The sequence below is a fragment of the Tamandua tetradactyla genome, chromosome 6, assembly GCF_023851605.1.
Source record: "Tamandua tetradactyla isolate mTamTet1 chromosome 6, mTamTet1.pri, whole genome shotgun sequence".
Taxonomy (NCBI): Eukaryota; Metazoa; Chordata; class Mammalia; order Pilosa; family Myrmecophagidae; genus Tamandua; species Tamandua tetradactyla.
In genome coordinates, this window is record NC_135332.1 from 157,431,105 (window position 1) to 157,456,838 (window position 25,734).

At 30.1% G+C, this 25,734-nt stretch overlaps 1 protein-coding gene across 1 annotated transcript in view; it reads right to left on the reverse strand.

Annotated features, from left to right (window-relative positions):
• The window catches only part of CSMD3 (CUB and Sushi multiple domains 3), a 1,056,828-nt gene that overhangs the window by 688,673 nt on the left and 342,421 nt on the right, over window positions 1-25,734 (reverse strand). The window contains exon 7 of the mRNA XM_077163312.1: window positions 17,783-18,094. Coding sequence (XP_077019427.1) covers window positions 17,783-18,094 — 312 coding nt within the window. The remainder of the gene's footprint in view (window positions 1-17,782; window positions 18,095-25,734) is intronic.

Consider the following 25,734-nt stretch of genomic DNA (forward strand, 5'->3'; position numbering starts at 1 on the left):
TTTCAAATGGATCTAAGAGGTGGAAGGTCATCACTTATCCATTTTAAGAGATAAAATGGAATAAACTGAAATTGTTATAAAATTTCAATTCACAAAAACTTTAAAATACGTTAAACAGTAAATGATATTTTATATATTTTAATAATCTAAATAGATAGAAAACATATTGAATATCCCTTCATTTGTAAGTTGCAAGGAAAAATATTGCAAGGGCCAATTGCAAAACCCTGTTCTAAATCATATATCAATGAAATGACAAGATCCAATTATATACCACAAAGACACAAATTTTACTTTATATTACAGGCATATGTATTAAAACTCAGCATGTCATCAAGGACTGAGTACTTCTTGTGGCCATTTTTAACTTAAAACTCTAACTTGACCTTTATACCATGTATTTCAGCAATAAGAATGTAAAATTTATATATTACAGAGTCAAATTTAAAATGTTATGTTCTTTCATTACAAGTTAAGGTACTATTAAATGACAGTGTGTTATTTATGACAATTTCCTCTACTGCTCAGTGAACTTTTCAAAGACAGGGAAAATATTGTTCATGTGGTAAAACTTTTATGAGTGTATGAGTCAATAAATAAATGAAATATTGTGAATTCTGTTATTTAACCATAGGCATGTGGTTGGGAAAATCTCCTCACTAAATCATAAATTAGAAAGGATCAGAGTGATAAAAAATAGAGATGAAGGATTTCATATGTAAAGACAGACCATATTAAAATGTATAACTATGTATGTTCTAATAATTTTACAAAGCATTACATTCAAGAACTGTGGATATAAGCTCACAAATGTAGCTCCTTTGTCTCCATTTGCTTTTCACATGCTAAAGAATTTTGGTTCATTTTTATTAAGTCTTCTAGTGATGGAGAATGCTTTTCCCCCCCCTTTTTAGCCTAATGGGAACATTTTTAAATATAGGAAATGTTTTGCAGAAAAGAAATTAGACCAAAAAATCAAATTGGCCTTTGATTAGTTATAAGCCCTGGGAACTGGGAAAACCATTTGGCTTCTGTAATCCTCTTCTGAGCAGTTTTAAAACACTGTAGTAGATCATTTCTGTGGTCTCTTACAGACCAATTATGGTTCTGTATATTCAAATTCAATTTGATTATAAATTGCATTTAAAATATTACAAAAAGAAAATAATATTGATTAAATGTTATTTAAACCTTATTTACCTTCCATCTTAATCATCTAAAGTCATATATTTGAAATTATTTCAATTACAATGTCTATTATAAAAATAAATTACATATGTACAGGTATGAACAGAAAGCTTAGTTTTGAGTCATTTATCAACATGTTTTTGTTAAACAGGTAGCATCTGACTTTGTTTCATGCTAGAAAATTCTGTCAGTTTAACATGAGAACATGTGGAATTACAGGAAGTAAATAGATTGGGAGGTTGTAGGCTTAGATTTTACTGCCGGCTTTTAATGTTAGGAAACTATTCGTATTTCACAGTTACAATAGAGAGAATTCAAACATCATTTGATGTCTGGAAAAGATGACCTTTTAGTGGGCTTTCTATCATTTGCGCTTCTATAGCTTAAAGTAATAAAATGACCTCAGGCTTCAGGTTCCTTATTTGAAGATCTATGGGCTCTTCATAATAATCTCAAAAGTCATATATCCATAATTTCTGATTCTGTTTCATGCCTATGTATATACAGTGAAAATTTTGCAATTTTGCAGTACATTTATCTTCAACAAAGAAAAAAAGAAAAGTATTTAGTATTAATGTGTAGCTGGTTGTGTTCAACTGGAAAAAAATGACTTTAAAATTTATAGCAGTTCTTTAAAGATCAGTGACATAATATATTAAATATCAAAATATCACAAAGTCACTCATAATCTATTTAGATAATATTTTAGCATAATAATGAAGACAAAATGAATGCAATATGCTTATTTTGAACTTATCGTAATCTTCCAAGCTTGTGGAAATTATTTTTGTGTCAGTGGCTATATGATAAAGCTATGATTATATAAAATTATGAAAACCTTTGTGCAAGAGAAAATTTCTCATGCACAAGTAAGCCCTTTTCCTCATTGGTTTCTTTTTGGTTTATTTTTGCTTCATTTTAACTTTTAAAAAATATACAATAATATCTTTCTCTTGTTCTTTTGTACTATATGTGATATCATGACACCAGGATATATAATTACTACATACATTTGGAATTAATTTCTTAAAACCTATCTTTCTCTTACAGTCAATTAATGAACTATAATAATTAAAAAATCAGCTCCTTGAGTTTTGTATGGAAATTGAAAAATAATCTGTGTGTGTGCGTGTGTGTGTGTGTACGTGTGTATTTGATTTTGGGAATATGGCACATATACTATCGACAGTAGAGTCATTCACATGGGTACTAAGAATGAACAAATACAAAAACAAAAACAAAAAATCAATGGACTAGGAATTAGGAGTACTTTTCTCTAGTGCCATAAGACCTGGGGCCTAGATGGTTAATGTATCTATTCAGTTCTGAGAGGTTCATTCATTTAACCTTAACTATTTAAGAGGAGAATCTGAGCCAAAGGAAGAAGGAAAGACTAATGTAATCAGAATTCTCAAGTATATCCCAGAGGTTAAAATAAGAGTATTTAAGTATGTTAAGAGATCATTTTTATTTGTTCATTTCAAAGTATGTAGTGGCTCCACATGCCAGGCCAGAAAACATTACAATTTAACATGTTTTACTATATACCTTTCTAGCCAAGCAAAACTCTTCAGAACGTATTTAGCATGGAGGCTACTAATTGGTGACTCTTTCCTATCATCCTTAGAAGAAAGATCAAGAATTTGTGCAGATGTCACAATAAAAGCTAGTTGGTATTCCTGTTATGTGTGATTTATCATCTTTCATATATGTTTATTGCTGGATTAAAAGAATATTTGCTTTATCTGTAAAGCAATTAAAATAATTAAAGGTATGCTGCAACTAGATCTTATTACTGGATTATATAGAAGGAAAAAGGTATAACAGAAAATTCAATACCATGTTATTAAGTGGCTCATGAATCCTTGTACAAAAGTCTTTGAATTCAAAATATGTTATAATTTAAAACTTTGCTTAAAGATAAAAACATTGACTCCCATTTATGAGAAGCCTTAATGTACTCTCTCATATATAAAATCACTAGAGATGAGTAATACAGTTCAGATATCCAACAAGGATTTTGTTCTTAAATTCCTAGTGTATGGCAACATTAACTAGTTTGTGACCAGCATTTATTCCTGCATGCACGATTTTAAATATAAAATTTAGGCGATTACAGAATTTTTAATTAAAATAAGATTCATAATTACATATTCTGCTTAATTCTACAATAAATTGCAGGGCCTGGCACATAGTAAAAGTTATTTTTATTATTGTTATTGCCAGTTCTAATTTTCAGATCTAGTCAATGTCAGGTGTCAGTTGAAACTTTTCAGCTTTTCTGTGTTAAATGTTTCCACTATTAAATCATCTACTTTCTCTGGATTTCCAAGTTAATTTTTTGAATACAAAGTTAGAAGTCTCTCCAATCCTTTGAACAAAATAAATTTAGTAGGACTAGAAACATCCATAAATATATAATCTTACTAAGTTTTATGAACACGTACAGTCATTTGGCATCTACTAAGTCACATGCTATTATAAAAGACTCATTTCCCATTTTAGAAAAGAAGATCCTGAAGCTATTAGGTCTCATATTTGAACCATGGTGACTGAAACTCCAATCTTTGGACACTTATTTTTAAACCATTTGAGACTAAGAAATATGTGTAAACGTTTTTACTTTGGAAATAGCACAGTGGTGAACATGGAAAGGAGATACCTTGTTTTATAAAATTGGTCTGTTGATTTTCACGTCTTATAGACTGAATTAATACTGCTACCGATTTAGTAAACAGAGGATGGACCAAATAACTGGCTGTCATCATGCAGTTAATTATTGGATTATTGGCTAAGGAATAAAAATTGTACATGAGCCTTCTTCCCTCCAGAAATGGAACAAAATTCAGGAATCCATAACACATGCATAGATTCCAACAGATGCGCCCGCAATGCTTGGCGTAACAGGTCTTACAGTTATGGTGTGCTGCAAAATGTCAGGATTATAAGACAAATGTGGGGTTTTTACATTCTCTTTAGGGATTCTTATAATTGGCTTAGTAAAAGTCACCATATGGGAAGAGTACCATTGGTTTGGTTCAGCAGATACTTTTAACACTTTTAGAACTTTCTCAGGCTTTAATTTAATTAAGTTTTAAATCTTCATTTCCAGACAGCTTCATATTAACTTTTACATTATTTTTGGTCCTTCATTTAAATGGTAAGATCCTCTCCAGTCATTTTATTCATTTTTTTTTTTTTGGTTTGGTTATATCATATTCTTTTGAAAACAAATGATTTTCTGTTTTATTTATAATTTCTCTTCTCATATATTAATTTAGCCACAAGTAATTTCACTAAAAAATGTAGCATGCTAAATGATAACATTCAGATTTTCTTATTTAAAATAAACAAGTAATTTTGTAACCTACATTTGTTTCACTTTCTATGTCAGAAATCAATTATGTACACTAATGTCTTCTAAAGGAGAATACTCTAATTGGGAAAAAAGCAACTGCTTGAATAACAGTGACCATAGTCAATGAATCTCATCAGACTGAATGCAGTGGAATATATTCTTCCACTACAAATTTCATTAGTGTAGTGAATAATTTCAAACTGAAAACAAGAAAATTGATAGTAATTTACAAGTAACAGTGTTCCAAAATTCCTGTGATTTCAGGTTATTGTATTTTTTCCAAGTTCTTTACTAGAAGCTTTTGGATCATTATCTGGATTCTGTTTAAAAACAGCATAGAGGGGTTCTAATAATTTTATTGGATACAGGGTTATGCTGCTAAAGTCAACGCATAACAAAGCACTCATCACAATGAGGGAAAAGCACTCATCACAATTCATCTTTGCCATATGCCATCCATTTGCCTTTCCAGATCTATTCTCCCTGTTCTTCTCCTTGCTGTGTAATCCAGAAGGTTGATCTGCATACGTTGCAAACTTGGTATACAAACTGTAGCATTGCATCTGCTGGATTGGTGTCACTGGGAAGCTTTTACTAAAGACAAAATCTTGAACTCCATACCTTTCGAATTAAAATCTATGGTTTAACAAGATCCTCAAGTGATTCTTATGAATATTTAAGTTTGTGAAGCACTAGACTACATCAACAGACTCTTATCTTCTGGGGAACTTCTGTTAGTGGGGAAGGAATGAGAGAATAACATAGGATTTTTATTTCCCACTGTTTTTTTATGTTGGAGTTGGCTGCTACTTTTACTGAAGGTGGCTGGTACTTTTAACTGAAGGTCACTGGTCCTCCCAGGCAAGCCTGTGATACCTGCTTCTCTCTCCCACCTTGCTCCCCTGATGTCTTTAGTCTGGGAATGGTGACATTCTAACTGAGTCCTTGAGGTTCCTTCATGCCCCAACATTAAGAATTTGTCCCTTTGGAGGTAAACCCTTTTTGAGTTAGCAGGGGCTAAATCCACTATTTTCTGATGGACTATGATAGGTATACAACTGACATGGAAACCACTAGAGATTTGACTTTAAATATAGTTTTCTGTCACTGTATTTAACACCATCCCTTAATTTGTCTGTTATGCTTCAAAAATTAATATCCAAGTAGAATTATGGGTAGCTGTGGATTGTTATCCCACCATTCTTTGCTTACTTGTCTTTTAGGAAATGTTTTGAATGTCTGTATCTCAGAACTGTGTTCTTTTTTTAGCAATTACTTCCTCCAAGAAGCCTGGAGGATTCACATGAATAAAATAGGTAAATGGTAGGTTAAATGAGTTGGCTATATTATGGTTGGAGAGTTACTGAGCTAAGGTTAAAACCAGCAAGATTTAGCTAATCAAAACCTGAGATGAACTGAATGCTACATGTTACTTCAGTATAACTGATACATGAGTTTCAATAAGGACTATGTTAAACAGAGCTGTATATATCAGTTGTTTCCAATACGCTCTAGCAATATTGCATTAAACTCTGCATTTTGTTCCTAAGGAAATTAGCTATCTAGGAAATTAATACTCTATGCTAGTTATTTTATTGAGCTGCTCACATTTGTTTTTACCTTAAAATATTTTTATACAATTAGAGTATATTTTCTTCTTGTAAAGTCTCCAGAAAAGGGAAGTATCAATTATTGGTTGACTTTCTGTAGCACTAGGCATTCTAGACATACTGTATTATTTAAACCATGCGGCATCATGCAAAGACAAAATTATTTCCCCATTTTCTATAGAAGTAGAAAGAAAGGTTTAGGGTTAAGTGGGCTGCTGCCCAAGGTCATATACACACTATACAATTTGTTCATTCATTTGACTGTAAGATTTGTATCCTATCACTTACATCACCAACTCTGAATAACAGCATTTAAATTGCCATCATATTCAATAAGAACTCCCAAATGTGAATCTTGGATAACCACATTTTTTCCTGGATAGAATAAGAGTATCCTATCCTCATTCTCTTAATTGAAGAGCTAAAAATATCAACATTTATGTAATCATAATATCTGGTTTTAAGCACATTTTACTTTAGCATAGAGGGGAAACAACTTCATTAACTGGATTAATATTGAATGAAAACTTCAATGATTTGCTAATAAATCCCATGCTTTGAGGCTTCTTAATGCTTTATCTTAAAATTATGAATAGAAGAATTAAAAAGGCATAGCAAAAGCTAACTGTTGTATACAATTCAATCATCATCTAGTCTCTTAATAAAATCATTTTTTACTACATTCCTTTCTAATGAGAAAATTCAGAAGAGCTGAATTTTCTTCCTTAATGTAAATCTACTTGATGAGAAAATTCTTGTTATTTCTCAACTCTGTATAAAAATCAATCTAGAAATGTCTGTCACTTTAATCACATTTGTTATTTCTAAGAAATGCCACTTGAAGAATATTTAAGCAAAGAAACATCAAGTATCAACAGTGAAAAATAATAGTCCATGATTTAGAATACAAATGTTGTAATTGTGAAGAGAAAAATATCCTATGCAAGGCACCACAAACTTAACACCATGCTGCTCTGCCATATATGAAGGTTCTGTTTTTCCAAAACTTGTAAAGATTAATTGTGTAATTTCACTCTGTGCACAGCAGGGCAACCATATGCTCTAGAAAACTACATGCAAGAGAAGCAGCTTGTTGTAAAACTGGGTGAAAATGCCCTGAAATAATTATGAACAAGGTAAAATTGTCTCTAACATAGGACCATTTCTTCTTATTCGAAAAGACAGAGGAGTCTACTTTGACTCAAGATTGGAGCACAAATGGAGAGTTTAGCCTCTTCAAAATATTTTAACAAGAGAATGGATTTAATTAAAAGTCACCTATGCCACTTTTACTGTGATCAAGATTTCATCCACACATAAAATAACAAGCTCTGGTAATTATTTGGGGGAAATCAATTGCACACAAAACCATTTTCATCTCTGATCTTTAAAGCTTAGCTTTCCCTACTGATCAGTGCAGTACATATTAGTATCATCTACGGTTTCCCCATTCTAATAAAAGAGAAATAGTAGATTGATACAAAGAATATATAAAGTGTTATATGAAGATTAAGCTACCAAACTATCTGACTATAAATGAGCTTAAGAATATTGATGCATAGCTGAAAAATAACATTTATGAAATGAAATAAGACCAACTGTTCTGAGAGAGTGGTCCCAGTTAACATGAAAAGATGTAGGTTTCCTAAAACCTACTCAAAGGAAAATTTAAAAACTGGGTCATCAGAAGTTCTTAAAAGCTCTTCATAAGGCAAAGTTAAAATCATGGCTTGGGGAATAGCATTGGATAAAAATGTTAAAATAGTTACTTGCAGATTTTGCATTTGTGAAAAAAATTTGCATTGTTTAATATTGTCATAAAAAATCTCAGGCATTTAGAGTAATTTTATCTAATATCTTTTTAAAATGAAGAAATCTGTCAAGTAACATTCTAACATTTTATTTTTTCTCTTCCTTCTCCTTAAAATCAGCTTATTCAACAAAATGCAAAAGAACTGGAAATATAAAAATACATTTACTGTTATGAATGACATTGTTTTGACTACTTCATAAATACTATGAAATGTGGTAGTGGAATATGAGGATGATATTCAATAAATAATTATATATTTAAATAATAAATTGGCACCCTTTTAAACACGGAGTCTTAAATGCTTCAAATATCAACACAACACAATTCTCCACAAAGTCATATAATTTGAAGTCAACATAAAGATGGAAAAGAACAACAAAAATATAATGTTGCTAAAGCATGCAATAATCAATATTTAGATAATACCAACACATTTTAATAATCCTGGTAGACATATTTATTTTATCAACAACAAACTTCTTAGTCAAAAATTAATAATTAATTAAATGAATTAAAGTATCTGACAAGAATCAGATGTAAGCAGATATTTTTTAAAGTTTATAAACATCGTTCTATTATTATTTACGCTTTCAACATTCCATGAAAATTAATATAACATTTAGTCTCATAAATGAGGCAAATGTAATTTCACATACATGACAAACACTGATAATACGTAAATATTCATTCAGTACAATTTTTGACCTGGTAATCAATTTTTGCATTCTATTTTTTACTAGATTTTGTCTCTGTCAGTTAATCTTTCAGAGATTTGAACATGGTAAGTAATGTGGAACTAAACTGAATGTTTTTCTTTTTTCTTTTTTTATCTGATAACACATTTAGAAATAAAATTCTTTCAAGGTATGGAATTTAGGATAAAAGTTAAAACTCTCAAATGAACTAAAGTTTCATTCAGGAGTTCATTCATTCATTTATTGACCTTTTCAATAAAATTATAATGCATACTATCACCTCAGTGATTCTTAAGGATTGCCAAAATTTGTTATTGTCATTAAAGTAGATCCAGAAAACCCATTTACCCACTCATGAATTTCCCACCATTAGAATTAATCTGACAGCATTAAAGTTCAACTTTTACTGTCTTATCTGAGATAGTTTAGATTATTCTAGTTCAAAAGCAGGATCTCCTGGGCAGTGGAAGGAGGGCAAGGACTGTTTGATACGTGTTCTGTCTTTGTGATAATCATTATCTAAGTTCTTGCTACTTAAAGTGTCAATATAACCTGGAGAATTGTCTCACTTCCAAAATGGTTTAATCTAATAATTTGCACAAGACTTCTGGGTGCACTGTGTTCACATTGGAGTTTGAGAAATATGGTCTAAAATTGTCTATAATGAACTGTAAATTATAGTTCTATATAACTTAATAAATTGTCTCACTGCTCTTGTTTACTAAGAATTCAGTTTGCAAATTCTAGTTAAAGTGGCTTCCTAGAAAAGTACATTAGATAGTACTACTTTCTTGCTATCACGCACCACCACCGCCACCACCAAAATGGCCTCCTAGCTCATTTAGGTTAAAATTCAGCTCATTGCCAAGGCCTCCAAGCATACCTTTCCTTCCCCATTTGCACTATCTTCTGGCTCAAAGAACTCCTTTCTTTCTTTATCTTATGTAAAATTCAAAGCTGTTTCCAACAAGCTGTTTGCTCAGCTTGGAATGCTTTGTCTGTTGATCTTAACATGGTCATCTTCTTGTTATTTAGGTCAAGATTTAAATTTTAACTCCTCAAAGAAGCCTTTCCTGATCATCCAATCTAAGGTAACCACCCATTCATCACACATCCAGTTTCAATTTTCTGCAAACAACTTACTGCCATCAGATCATTACTTGTTTATTTTTTAAATGTTTTTCTCCTCATGAATGTAAACTGTACACAGTTTTGTGCAATGCTGTACATTCAACAACTGGAAGAAAGCTTGATAGGTAGTACTTAGTTATGTAAGTAAATACTCATTTAAGAAAGAAATAATAAAAGCAAGCAAGCAAGAAAGAAAGACAAAAAGAAAAAAACAAGAAGGAAAAGAAAGAAGAGAAAAAGAAAGGAAAGAAAAGAATGAAAGAATGAAAATAAATATATAGAAAGGTGATAGAGAAGTGAGACTAGATTAGCCAGATAGATAAAGGGTTGCGGTAGTGATGAGTATGAATAACACTGTCATCCGAGGCTTTGTTTAGAAAGACAATTATGAAATTATTGGATTAGGTCCCCAAATGGAGAATTGTTTGGAATTTAAAGCATAAATGTGTGCATTGGGCCTTGGGAGAATTGTATTTGTGGCTGAGTTCACGTTTACCGGGATGTGATTGCCAACCTATAAATTTCTTCATGATAGCTTTGAATACTTCTATATTTTTCACATTGATTATAAAGTTAATTAACCAAAAAATAAGTACATTTCAACACAAACACCAAGAGAAAATAAAAAATCATGATAAAATACATTAATTTGATATGACATCTTTGGATAGAATCAGACTGGGAAAGAGATGATCATACAATTGAAATACCCTTTGGTTCCTAAATGTTTCTGAACACTCAATTTGTGCATCAAATTATGCTTGAATGCTTTTTTTGTGATTTAGGAATTTGCATCTTTCTGAAGCACACAATCAATATTTGAACGAAAATGAATGTTAGAACAGTCTTCTTCATAATAAATTGCTTTGTATTGCCTAGCTGGGGACAGGCATGTTTGATATCTCATAAGATAATACAGCCCATGTTTCAAGATAGCTCTCTCTCGTACTTCTGTCATCTTCCCCCTATGGCAGCTCCGTCTCTAATAAATGATCAATAATTTTGATCTTTATTTTCATCTCTACAACTTTTCCTTTGAGAATAGAATCATATCTTATACTTATTTTTAATTCATCACTTTTAGCACATAGATTAGATGTTCCATAAAATCTAGATACTCGATAGCCATATCAGTATTGATAAAAATACATCCAAATACATCTGTGAATTAACTTCATTGTGAAAATGCTTATGAGAAAAACAAAGATCAGAAACAATGTATTTTGGGTTTATAGATTTATACCACATAAAATATTAACAGATTTTTATATTAATTGCTTGCATGTACTTGAAACAATCTAAAATAAAATTTGCATGTGGTTAAACACCCTATTAATGATAAGCATATATAAGGTGTCTAAGAATTCTTATTTCCACATGAATATTCATGATAGCTTTGAATACTTCTATATTTTTCACACTGATTATAAAGTTAATTAACCAAAAAATAAGTACATTTCAACACAAATCAATAAAGTTTATTTCCTACAACAGTACTGATCCTGTTTTTTTGAACAAAGTTTCACAGATCGTAAATACTTGACTTCTAAAATAAAATGATGTAAATGTGGATTTACATCCTATAGTCTACTATTTTGTGGAGCCATGTAAATATTCGTGTGAGTTTACTTGAAGAAAATCTAATTTATGAAAAAATTGAAAAAAAATTCCTAGGTTTTTTTTATTAAAATTTTTTATTAAAATTCATCACTTAAGATGAATTGTTTTATGCTGAATTTAACCATTCTTCTCTTAAAGCTGAGAATAATTTAATTCATATTTAAGGAATGATGATTAGTTAAAAAAAAACAAACTCAAGTATTAAGAGGAAAAGCCTGCATCATATTCAATCTCAGTTAAAGATAATTTCATGTTACATTATAAACCAAACTAAAACCCAGATAGATCATATTGATATGATCATTAGCTATTAAACATGCCATGGGAGAATTGATTACTATATGCTAAAACACACAGCAGCTGTAACTGCAAATGTTCATAAAATATATTTTACTCTGCAAGATGTTATTTGTATCTAGCTAAATTTTCACTAGTAAGGACAAAAAAGAAAACAATAATTATTGTGTACATACACGGGAAGTTTCCCAGAATATATCTGCAATTTGTACTTGAAAACAGTACCAAGACTGTTCATTAACAGTTGACAAATCTTGTCCACATACTGAATAGAAATACCATTCTAATACAATCTCCAAAATTAATTAATTAATTAATTAATTAATTAACAAACAATGTTAAAATAAGAGTGGACTAAAACTCATTTTTAAAGATTATATAAAATGGTATATATTAGACTATAACATTGGCAATCTTGCTTATTTCCATATACATTAACTTTAATGGCATATAATATTGACCTCTGCACAGAGTAAGATGTAAATGAATGTTGAATAAATAAGCGCTAGTCTAGAAATAAGAAGCCTGGGGCTTCACACAGCCTCTACCAGATCACAATTTCCTCTATAAAATAATGGTGCTGTACTAAATGATCTGAAATACTTCAACTAATTCTAAAATGTGTAATTATTTGTTAACTTTTGAATCATATTTTTACATAAGTTCTGCTATTTTAAATAAATTATTTTGTAGCAATCTTGTAGGACTATAATATTGAACTGTGGGCTTCAGAGTTTGTTGAAAAACTTGTAAAGTAAAAATTAAGAAATAATACAAAAAGATAGTTAAGGCAGCACACTGATGAAATGAAAAATATCACTAGATATTATATTATCTGATTTTAAACATCTAGACATTTTGGAAAAGAATAATACCAATTGTTGCTAGGTTTGCTTCTATTAATTTAAACCTTTTGCCTTTAAACATAGTTGAAAATTTCCTTTATTTTGTTTATGGACTCATCACATTTCTACTGAACCCAAGTAAATAATCAAAGCATTTTCTATGAGTTTCAGTGATATAATTATAAATGTAATTTACTAGTTTCAAACTTGTATTCATCCTTCAAGAATTAGTTCACATATCCTCTGTGTTGCCTTCCTTGACTTTAAATTTAGAGGTAGTCAGTTCATATTTCAATGACACTGCTGTGGTAGTGTTTCTCAAAACAGATCTGTCATTCCAAAATGTCTAGATGTTTAAAATCAGATAATATAATATCTAGTGATATTTTTCATTTCATCAGTGTGCTGCCTTAACTATCTTTTTGCATTATTTCTTAACTTTTACTTTACAAGTTTTTCAACTTCAAAAATATGAAGCCGTGTTCATCACATGGACCATACTGTTCATTTCTATCGCCCTACTAATCAGTACACTGCCATGCAGTTAGCAAGAGTTAAAACATATTTGGTGAATAATAATAATGATATTTGTTGAATATTTATATTAGCAACTATAGTCAATTGTTTTTCACACAACCACGCAAGTTTTCTCAATTAGTGAGAAGTTGTGGCTCCAGGAATTGAAGTTACTGCTTAAAATCATACAGCTAACAAGGGCAGAGGGTACACTCAGCCTAGGTCTCTGACCCCAAAACTCAACATGGAAGGTGGGCAATTTGGTTTTATTGTTCCATTGAAATAAAATACCTGGCAGTTTTGACACCAAAACCAGAATATTGTGATACTATGGTGCTGTAATAATTATTTTACAAATACAGCAGCTGAACTCTTAATAGTCAATGTGACCTGCACAATGTGTCAAACACAATAGGTGGTATAAGTGACTAAAACCCAGTCAATGAAAACTCAATTCTCATTCTAAAAGCTAGCAGTCTCCACTGCAGCAAACTGTGGTATAGTGTCAATGCAGAGTTTCAAGAAAATCTAAAACAATATTATTTATTAGAATTTCTTTTCTCTTCTACTTCTTTTTATCTCAATTACCAACAATTCTTTTTTAATGGAGAAAATTGGAGATAACTTTCGAATACAGAGAATCATCAGAAAGGGAAAAAACAAATCTTACTTTAAGAAGATAATTTAAACTGAATTACTCATGCTTTAACTATAGTATAGTAGGAGAATTAATTGGATTACTATGCTGTGTAGGATTGAAAAGATCTTTGATAAATATCCCAAGCATTTTTTCAGGTTATTCTTAAAGTATGCAGCTGTTATTTATAATAAAATACTTATAGTGAGATAATGTATAATTGATCATAAATTAATGCATAATTTCTAGTCTACATGCATGCAGAAGTATCGAGTACCAAATATAGTGTGCAATTTCAGTATCCAAGTTTTGTTTGTCTTCATCATTACTTTAATTAGAAATAATTACTTCAAGTTATTAAAAAGAGACAAAGCTGGAACTAGAGATGGTCAAAAGACACAAAAATGAAAGTCCAACTGATGTGTGAAAAGAGAAAAATAATGAAAAATACTAAATTATTACACAATGCAAAATAGCATAGACTTCCAAACACCAAAGGAAACTGTGCTGTGGGAATCTCTATCATATTTATTCTGCAGATGGTCATTAATCTCCAGAAAATAACCTATTGCATTACGTTAATATTTGTTCATATGTAGTTTTGTAGTTTTGCTTGTATTTGTTTCTAAATTTCCTCTGATATTATAATGTACAAGGGTTATAAGCAAGGTATTTACATTCTGTTTCATTTTGTAGATTTTAAAGTGTTAATATAATAAAAGTAATATATTATTGTTGGGCTCATGAGAATATTCTTGTCTTTAAAAGGGGTTCATATATTACTAATATTAAAAAATATGGTCTTTTTATAACTATGACAAAATGAAATAGTTATCTTTAATACTGAAGTATGTAGACATTTTGGTATGTTGAAGAAGATGAATAGATTAATTTCAAATGTTAAAATAATTCTAGTGAATTCTCTAGTTCATAAAATTTGAACATTCATGTATTAAATCAACAAGTATTTTCTAAATATCTCTATGGGTCAGAAACTGTATTAGAAAGTAGGCATGCTATGTGAACAAGGCATACCCTCATGGAGCTTAACATTTCATGGAAAAATCAAGTCTGATGATTACACGTGCAGGAGAAGTGTAAGGTAAAATGGTAGAATATAGCAGGAAGACCTAACTTAACTGGAGTAAGTGACAATTTAAGCTAAATCCTGAAGAGTGAACTAGAATGAACTAGTTGAAAGGTTGAAAGGAAGAAAGAACAGCATATAAATGCAGTTTGAGGTAGAAAAGAAAATGCTATGTTTGTCTAATTAAAGGGAATTCTATTTGGGCAGAAATTAGAGAGTAATTTGTTAAAAGTTGCATGAGTTGAATTTGAAGATAAGGACAAAAGCCTGATTGTGAAGTTCCCTTTAGATCATTGCCACCGAGTCTTGATTCCTCTGCTAAGGTCACTGGGAAACTATCAGAGGTTTTAAAGCAGTAGAGTGAGTAGTCAGATTTTCGTTTTTAAAAGATCATTCTTACTACATTGGGTTAAAACTTCAGAAGAATGATAATTAATTTTTCTTTGAAACATCTAGAAAAATTAGGCAATTATTTTTGGATTATATTTACTGACTCTTATTTTCAAAACCACTTAATTGATCCATGACTCCATATATCGCATCACTGCTTTAGCTGCTGATCAGCCACAGCTTTACAAGATCTACCTTTTATCAATAGCATGGGTTTCTCTATATCCTCCACTCTATCTCCAACTCTCAAAAGAAGGGGTCACCTATCACACATCTTTGTTTCCTCTAAAATAGATAATAGCACACAGTAGGCATTTCAGTAATATTGGTTTAGCTGGAATTATTTAAAAAATAACACTGCTTGAAGTCTATTTCATTTTAGAAATGTATCCCTGCTAGAAGTCATTCTTTGAAGACTTTTTTTTGTCTGAAAAATTATAACTATATTTTGAAGGCTTTTAAAAATATTAAGCAATAGTCAGTCATAGGAAAATGGGTTTAGTTAACTCCTAAAATTGAGATTGCTTTTTGCTCATAATGTTAATAATTTGTGTCTAAATTGCAATAGATAACTGGTCAGTTGAAATCACTGAAAAAATAACAGGTTATTGAAGAAGAGCCTGAAGGACAAATTTTAATTAAAATAGATATTTTATAAAAGTATAATAGCAATTATCTTAATGAAGATAACATTCAAAATGCTTTTGATACAAATGATACTATCATCAAAAATGAAGTTTATTTCCAAGGTAGATGGCAGCACTAAATGAATAGGTTATATTCAGAAACAGTATGTTAGAAAGAAGATAATGAAAGTTTAAACTGATATTGACTCTCAAATAGCATTGGGAGATTATGATAATAATTAAGGAGAAAATTGGAGCACTCAGTTGGAATCTTAAGAACTCTTAATGCTTAATTGAAATTTACTTGAATATACTTAAAACATTTAGAATAATCCATCCTCAAATTGCTTTATTTAATCTAACAGTCTTCTCTTTTTACTCTGTATTACTTTTTCTAGGTCACAAAATATTAATTTGTAGCTCCAAAATTTCTTATAGCACTTAATGGAAAATTTTTATTAAAGCAGTATTTATATTTTTTGTATTTCTACCATAAACTGATGTCAGAATTTTATCCTTCTATTTGATGTGATAAAATAATTACTAAGGAATTTGTCAATTTTAAGTTAGATCATGCAATTTTACAAAGAAAGTGAAGAAATAACTAAATATATGTCTAAATAGAGTTTTTTTCCCTTAATGGGCATTTTAGCATAATTTTTACACATTTTTATTTTCTGGTAATAAGGAAACTGTCTACTTGATTAAATAAATTATAAATTGACATGATCCCTACATTCTAATGAGTGGAAATATGCACAGTAGAAAAGAGAGTAGAGTACCAAGTTAATTAAATTTAACTCTTTAGAGGAGGCTACCACATGTTAAGAATTCATGTTAGAATGCTTCTTATTAAAGTGTATCAAAGTAAGTACTTCCAGTTTAAATTTGAATGGAAATGAGTTGCTGAGACATTTCTGTATGGTTTTTCAATTAACTTATATAAAGATGTCTTCATTTCTCTTCTTAATGTACTCTAAGCATTGAATGGTTTCCATTACTTATATCATGCTCTGCATAAAGAATATTTAATCACAGTACATAAACCACAGCCAATGTAGAGAACATATGATGATGAATTGGAAATGGTGTAAATATTTTGTACTAGAACTGTATTCAATTAATTAATTTCTCCACTGACGCATGCACAGGTATAAATGAAGTCCTTTTTTTTTCTATACTGCTCTGTGAAACCTGCCTACCAAGAAATGAAAACTATGATTGCAACACTTCCTAATTTTGTAAAAGATAAACTTATATGAATTGACTAGAATATTACCAATATATGATTTGACTTTATGCATTTTTTTCTCTAAAAAAATGAGAAAGTTAAGGAATATTTAAATTTTGGAGCTGTAGTATTAATTGATAGCTGTTACCTTTTCAAATGAGAAATCTGTTCTCAGTACGACCATATGGGTCAGGCAATAAGTAATTTAGAAATAGAATTAGCAAACTATATAAAACAACGCCCAGAAATGATGTTTTCATTTTTCCCAAATTATCTATTTTTCTCAATTGTTCATTAGCATCTGGAACACTCATGTATATCTCATGCAAATATTGAAAATTCCTACATGTGATAAATCATCCACGTGTAAATATGTGCACTTAATAGGTAACAGCTACTTTCTTTTCATGTTATCGCAACATATAACTGATATGTCATAAGCAACAGATACTTAGGACTTGTTTTTACTGTCCCTTTTATGCATTCTTTTCCTTCCATTCTTGTCCAAATCCCCCGCCAACATTTACATTTCAATTTTATTTGTTTTTTATTTTAATTTCTGCATTCTCCAATTATTCAAGTTTTGGCTCCTCCTATCTATATTTTTCAGGTTCTAATTTGAACTCCTCTCACTTCCTACATCTTGGCTCTCTTTCAGCTCACTCTCTAATTAGAATCATTACCAAAATAAATCTCTGACTGTAACTAAATGGGCACAAGTAAAATAACATCCAATACCTCTATGAGTAACCACTGCAAGCTCTTTAGTTCTTTCTATCTGTTCAGCATTTCTTGGTCTTCGCCTTGTACTTTGTGTATCTGCTTGATGAGGAGAGAGCCCGTCCTTGGACGTGTTGGGGTCCAGACCTGAATTTCTGAGATTCGTAACTTGCACTCGCTGTTCCTCGGAAAGTCTATGGATGGTGACAGCTGTAACACTGGATACAGTAACATCTGCAGATGTGCTAGCAACAGCAATAGCACCAGTGGTAGTCCTGTTATGCTCCTCTAACTCACCAGTGGAGGTAGTGTGGGTCAATGGAGAAGAACCTGTGGGACACAGTAGCACTAGATGCTAACTTTTTCTTTTAAATTTTGTTTTTATTTTTTCTGATCAATTTAATAAATTATATTCCCTTCTATTATCTTAAGGATAATCAACATGAAGAGGCAAAACACAAACACACCACTAAAATGTGAAACACACTAGATCTATTGGTTTCTTAGCATCAATAAACCTATTGATAGATATTACATACAAATACACCACATTTTAACTGTCATACATTAGGAAATAAAAAGCTGACACAGTAAACCCCTTATGTGGTCCCAAATCAGTCCTTCTGTTTTTTTTTTTTTTTTAATCTATATGAATTTAGCAACACATGCCTGGCAAATGACAGATTTTGACAGAATGGATAACTGTGTAACCGCACTTTTAAGCATGCTTCGAATAATCTGTGCCATATCTCTTTATAATTTCTGGGAAAAATATCAAAATTTTCTATTTTAAGGCAAGCAAATGAAGAAAAGATAATTTAAAGTCAAATTCAAAATGAAAACAAAATAATGAAAAAAATGAGACTGAAATAACTACGTTATGATAATGTCTGTTTTAACCTCATATGTCAGATAGCAGCCAACCATAACAAAATATTCAATAACATGAGTTATATATATTCAGAATTTAGTGTTTTTTTTTAATTTTGGCAATAGTCCACTATCTTTAAGTAAAATTTGAGATAAATCAATTTTAATTAATTAAGCTTAAACAAATGATTTTATTTGAAAGTTGTTAAAAATGAGCTATTAGCCACCCTGGAATTTTTGTTCCTACAAAACTAGCTTGAACATATGGTTGGGAATTTCCAAATAATTCATAAGCATTTCATGACACATATATATAAAAAATGTATATGTATATGTAATAATAATATTACCACAATTCAAGCCTTATTAAAGTAGTATCATAATTAAAAAGATATCTATTCAAGGTGTCAAATAAAGATTTTCTTCTTATTTCACTTAAACGTTTTAAAAGGTTGCCCTTGATAGTACATGACTCTTAGGTAATAAAAAAAAATGTGAGATTATAATAGAAGCATGAAACTGAATAAAGATATATTTAAATGGATTTTGATAGCTAAATGTGTAACAAGAAAAAGCATTACTGAATTTTGAAGTTGCACCTACTAATTAGGTATAATAGTCAGATCCTAGTTAGAAGAATTCTGAATATTTAAAAAGTCAATGAGCGGTATATATTTTTATAGGCTTGCCTTCTCAATAAACTACACTTAAAAATCTGTCCATAATGTCTAATTAAATGTTTTGGACAAGAATACCTAGGGATATTAACCATACCAAAAGAGAAAACAGCTATACCATTTAATGTTGTCTTTGATTTGAGAATGCTCTGTCTTTTCCTTTTTCATTCTTTTAATCCTCTCATACTGCAGATAGATGATTAGAAGGACTAGTAATGCTGGTTTCTACCTTAAACTCAGAAAAGAACCTAATCATGAGGCTCCTCATTTAAGAAAAGGGGCATATTTATGCTACCAATTCTTCTAGCCTGAATTGTCATATCTTGTCATATTTGATAAAGAAATTCAAAAGAACCAAATAGCATTTGTTTTTTGAAGGGATCATGGGTAAAGAAGGGATGACATTATATATTAAATATATATTTATATTATTACATATATAATACATATATTATTTAATATTTAATATATTTCAAGCAGTTATCAGAAAAAGCTGCTATTGAACATTTATCCAAGTTATTTTATGAAGATTAGAATTTATTAAACTCAAGTTGACTGTGAAAATTGCCTGCAATATTTACAAAGTTACTGTTTGGTAAGTCTTTCCTTTAATGACACAGTTAACCAATAACTACATTGATATTACTTAAGTCTGATCATTGATATCATTATAAATTATAAGTTATGATTTGCTTGTGCTTATTAATATGAGAATAATTATCTGGTCCAAACTATTCTTTGGAGGAATTTAACTGCGCCTTCTGTTTTTATAAGGAAGCGTGAAAGTGGGATGAAAAACCTAATAGTTATTTTAACTTTTTCATAGCTTCATCATAATTTCCAGGATTTCAAGACTAGTTTAAAGGAGGAAACCATTTAACTATAAACATGTGCTCCTAAATACAATCTAATAGTATGAAAAATAATGGGATTAGTACTCTGTCTCAAACCTGAGTGTTCATAGTTCTAACAATGGGGAAACTGAATAACTGCATTATTTCAACACTGAGGCCATTAAGGTTAATCCCAAATAATCTATTGCATTTGGGTCAATAATTCTGAGATAATTTTTGGGAACAGGCTAAGATTGCTTTCATAACAAATCACCCAGAGACCTACAGACCTTCTAAAAACCTATTAAGTTGAAGTTCCCAGAGGAGACAGTTCAGACCAAATTTGAATATTAGAATTGATCTTAAGTAGCACTTATACCCAGCATTTGCAAGAAACCTGGACTTAAATTTTTTCTGTTATAGAGTTCTACTTCCAGCTAATGGCAATGGTGACTCTTTTCCATTCTCTTCACCTAAATTCAGTACATGGTTTAAAGCTAGAATAAACATTGAAAAATCTATTTCTTCAATAGCTATAATAAAACCACATATATTTCAACCAAATATTTTTCTAGCCATCTTTTATGTTTTACTTATATATTACATTCATACCTTTTCTTCCCCATACAACAACATAAACTCTCTAAAAGCTGCGATTTTTGTACTTTCTATTCACTACTGAGTCTTTAGCATCTAGGACAGTGCCTGGTAGCTAGTAGGTGCTCAATAAAGACTCCCTGAAAGAAGGCAAAAATGAATGAATGAATTTAATGATGAGGCTAAAATAATAACAACACAGCTAAAATTGCATGCTTATAATTTAAACATGGCAAAAATTGCATTTAAATGGCATGAATGAAGAGAAATTACAAAGGGAAAAAATGTAGAGAGGTTTGTTTTTAACTTTCAGAAGCATAACTGAAAAAAATGTGAAATCTGAAGATTTCTTTGCATAAGTAAGAATTACTTCAATATTTTTGTCATCATTTCACGCCGAGAAAACAAATCTCAAATGAAAGTTGACTTTATTATATTGAAATGGACTTATTTAGAACATTTCTTTCTATAGAAGAGAAAGTGATGCCTTATAATGGCAGGAAGTAGAAGTGCATATAAATTTTTATATATATGGTAGAACGTCAAAGAACTAACAGTAATTTCTTTACAAAGCACTAAATTCATGCCCACTTTACAGTTAAATTATGCAACCATTTTATTTTTTTTAAATATGGACTAATTTAGAATGCTGATATTGGTATCAATTTAAATGTTAGTATATGAAAACAGATATCTAAATCATCAAAATCCATCATTTAACAGTTCTAAAAAACTGAAAATCTTTGCATATGCAACTTTTATAATGTAACTGCCAATGTTGGATAAAGCTTTAAAATTATGACTAGCAATGATGATCGCTAACTCAATATTAAAGTATAATATTTTACTTTCTATGGCTTTAAATTTAAAATATGCTGTAGAATTATGCAAATATTGTCTTCAATAGCACAATATTCAATGCATATTATAAGGAATAAAAATCAAGGCAAGAAAATGTACATTCAGAAAATTCATTCTTCATTTGAAATCAAATATGTATACAAGGTGTAGTTTATCCTAATTAGATTATCCTGACATTTAATTGTCCCAGATATGTTTTAAAATAAGGGGTTTACAATATAAACACATACCTGAAATGGACTTTAATTAGCAATATTTAACAAAACATTTCCCATAGAATGTAAAAATAAAATGAAATTCTTTACATATATAAATTATAACTATTATCTTGGGAATATAATAATGGAAAATAATATATGTTACACATATTAATTGGCATATTTATCCCACAATAATGCTTAAAATATTAAATTTGGATTTTACTATATATTATAATTAAAATTAAAGTTTTGAAGTCTTTCCTTTTATCAATATAACTGCAGGAGACCAAGACCAAACCATTTATATAGGTATAATCAGAAAATATACTAAATAAACTTTATGTCATGAATAAATTTGAACTTTTAAATTTTTAGTAAGTGTTATAGATTGTTTTACATTTTTATACTATGTCGTTTTACAGTTGTCTAACAGATCACAAAAGGAAAGGGCAGACGTATGAATGGAAGGCCAATTAGTATATTACTGTAAGCACATGTTAAAGATAATTCCATGTTCAAAGAAGTAGCCGTTATTTATTTATATATTTAAAATTTATTTTATGCAAATAAATTTCATGTATTCTATTCTTTAATTTTAGTATTTCATATGGAACATTAATAAATTAATTCTAGGTGAAAAATTTTGTGATATTATGATATACAACGAAGAACAATGCAATAGACATATTTACCATGAAACATGCAAATGAAAAGATAATATTCAAAATAACACCCAAATAAAATCTAAATACCACTAAAGCAACAGCTTTACTCAAGAGACTTTATTTAGATATTCTACTAATTTTTTTTTCTCCCGCCGCCCCTATTCTACTAATTTTAGTATACAGAATTTAAGTTGTATGTTATTTGTATCTTTTCTTTTCTTTTATTTACTTCCATGAAACTTACAGGGAAACATCAATAAATGAGAACTTTGTCTATTGAAATTTGAGGGAGAGTATTGAATCAAAGCCCTTGCTTTATTACATGTTACATGTTACAGTTTTTATGAAGTAAACTGCAGCTGGGAAAATTATTGAAGTAGTCTTTGTATTTTAACCTGATTGATTCCAGGTATCCTAAAATCTGAGCAGTTTAGTACTTAATAGTTTAAATTAGCAGATGTGTGCAAAATGTGAATATTGTTGGTTAGGCGTAAACTATTAATATACTGCAATAGAAAGGGGCCGTTAAATCTGCAGAAAAATGTAACTGGTCTATATTTGATCAATTGCTATTTAAATTAAAATTATCTTTCTGAATGGAAGAATTTAAATGAACAAATGCAGAAAAGAAAATGTTTCAAAGTTAAGTTTTTTTCTTTTTTTTCACTTGGGCAGGGACTGGGAATCACGGCATGGCAGGCGAAAATTCTGCCACTGAGCATTCGTCACACTGCCCTGAGAGTTAGCTTTGCAGAGTCGATCTATGTTGGTCCTATAAAGTTTCCCTTGCAATTGAAATGTTTCATTATGTTGAACTGGGATAAGTTGACAGTCTTAAAAATGTCTTAAATTTCAATGTATGTAAGAGTGTCTTGAATGTAAGATACAACTCTGAGAAAGAAAACAAACTATGACAGAACAATACAAATAAGTGACCAACTGCATGCAGATTTCTGAGATGTTAAAATGTGAAAAGAAGTGCATCTTAGCCAAGTAAAACAAATCAGTAATTCAAGTAGCAAATTGTATAAGATCACAAATTAATTAAACTAGGTATACACTAATTTAAAAACAGAACAGATAAATTTAAAAACAAAATACATTTCTAAATTTATTGATATCTGCTTAATGCTTGTTTCTTTTTAAATACTTTTATTTAAATTTCTGAGCATTAAATAGAGAAACTAATATTACAATTTGCAAGTATATTTGTTATAACTCAGGTATAAGTGATCTTACTAATTTAATATGCCAAGTAAATGAATAAATAATTAAAATATTTGCAATTAAACAAATGAGATTAAAATTGTCAGTAAATTTAGCAGTATAGCTATTAAAATCTATAAATAAACAAATGACTGAAAACAAATCTCAACAAATTACATACTACTCTCAAGTTGTTTATGTGTAAGGAAGAAGATCATATTTTGAATTATAAAAAATTTTGATGAATCCACAAGTCAAAAAATGACAAACACCTTTTTTATATGAAGTATGAAAGTATCCAAACTATTAGAAAGTATCAGTAAATCATCACAAAGCAATATATATGTATATACACATATATCTCTATTATAAGAAGATGGTAAAAAATATGAATATATATGATAATATATATTATATTAAATATCATCAGAGCTTTGTGATAAAAATGTGAGAGGACAGACATCTCATTTATTTTTAGCACTAAAAATAAAGTAAGCACATGCTTTGGGAAAACTCTTTTAAGAAGAGGTTTGAAAAGTCTTGAAGATATCATCTCTAAGGACCACAATTTGCTTCATCCAGTGGATTAAGATGAAAGTAAAGAATCAAGCTTTAGCATCTTATTCTCACATATTTTGTCGTCTCCACTGTGTTTAGTGGTGGGTCCTAGGTGGCATTTTAAAAAATGTGCTCACCCATAAACACACATACCACTATGGAAATGAGTCTCCACAAAATATAAAATAAAGTCTTATGCAACTGGAATGAGCCTCCACAAAATATAAAGTCTGTGTAACTAAGCCAATGTTCATCCATGAGATAACAATAATGACAATAAAACTTGAAGAGCTCGGTTTTGAAAGAAGGTTTATGGCATTATTCCCAAATTTCATGAGTATAAGAGAAAGATATAGAATGCTCCTCATACCTACATACAACCATCACCAGGAATTCTGCATTTTTAGAACTGTATTGCAACAGCTCTTACCCCTTAGCTAGAGTAGAAGCATTTGTTATACTAGGCTTCCCCAAACAAAATGAAACTCTGCACACAGTTTTTTTTTTGCATGCAATATCTTATAAAATAGTTATCCATTTTTATAGGCGATTAGAGACTTTATTAGGAAAAGGGGATACCATATTTCTTTCATTCTAAAACCTCCTATCAGGTACTCCTTCACTTTCAGTCTTTCTGTCTCTGTTATTCCATACTTGTGCATTCCCATTTTCCTTGTACATTCATTTTTAAGGAAAGAATGGATGAGTAAAATTGGCTAAATGTGCTACTGCCTTCTTTTTTAAAAATATAAACATTTTATTTGATATTTAAGCACTATTATCAAGTGTTAGATGTATTTTTCAGGATATAAAGAGAAGTGAGTGATTGGGCCTGCCCAGGCATGTTGAAATAATATGAAAACACATAATACTAGTACAACTGTAATTTATACGGGTATGTGCTAGAATAGAAGTATGGAACAGAGCTTTAGAAAGAGAACAAATAATTCACTCTGCTTGCAGTTTCTCAAGTAAGGGTATCATTTCCCTTTTCTTCCATCCCTCAACACCTTTTTCCAGAAAAAAAATATTCATTTTATAAATATAGTATTTGGAGTTGTGAAGGAGAAGGGAAAGAAGTAAGAGGAATGAACTAGCAGAGTTACCTTTTATATAAATCATGACTGAAATGAAAAATAAGAGAAGACTCTGTCCTGGGCTACGCCATTGTATCCTCGGGTCCTGCTCCCATTGGATATCTGACTGTATCCTCAATTATCCTGTTTCCTCCCAGAATGGCATTTCAGCTTGTGACAGTGTATCAACTTTCATTAACTGTAAATGATTCTCTTTTTTATTGTCTATAGTATATATAAAAAAGCAGTCTGAGAAAAATCTCAAGCCAAAGAAATTGTCTTATTTTCCTTCATCATATCATCTGTAAAGCACTTTTCAGCTATTGCAGCATATTAATTAATAGAGGAGTGATTTGCTTTGTAAATAAATACCAATCTTGGCTTAAGAAAACAGCATGTTGTAGCAAAAATTCTGTGGCAATATGAC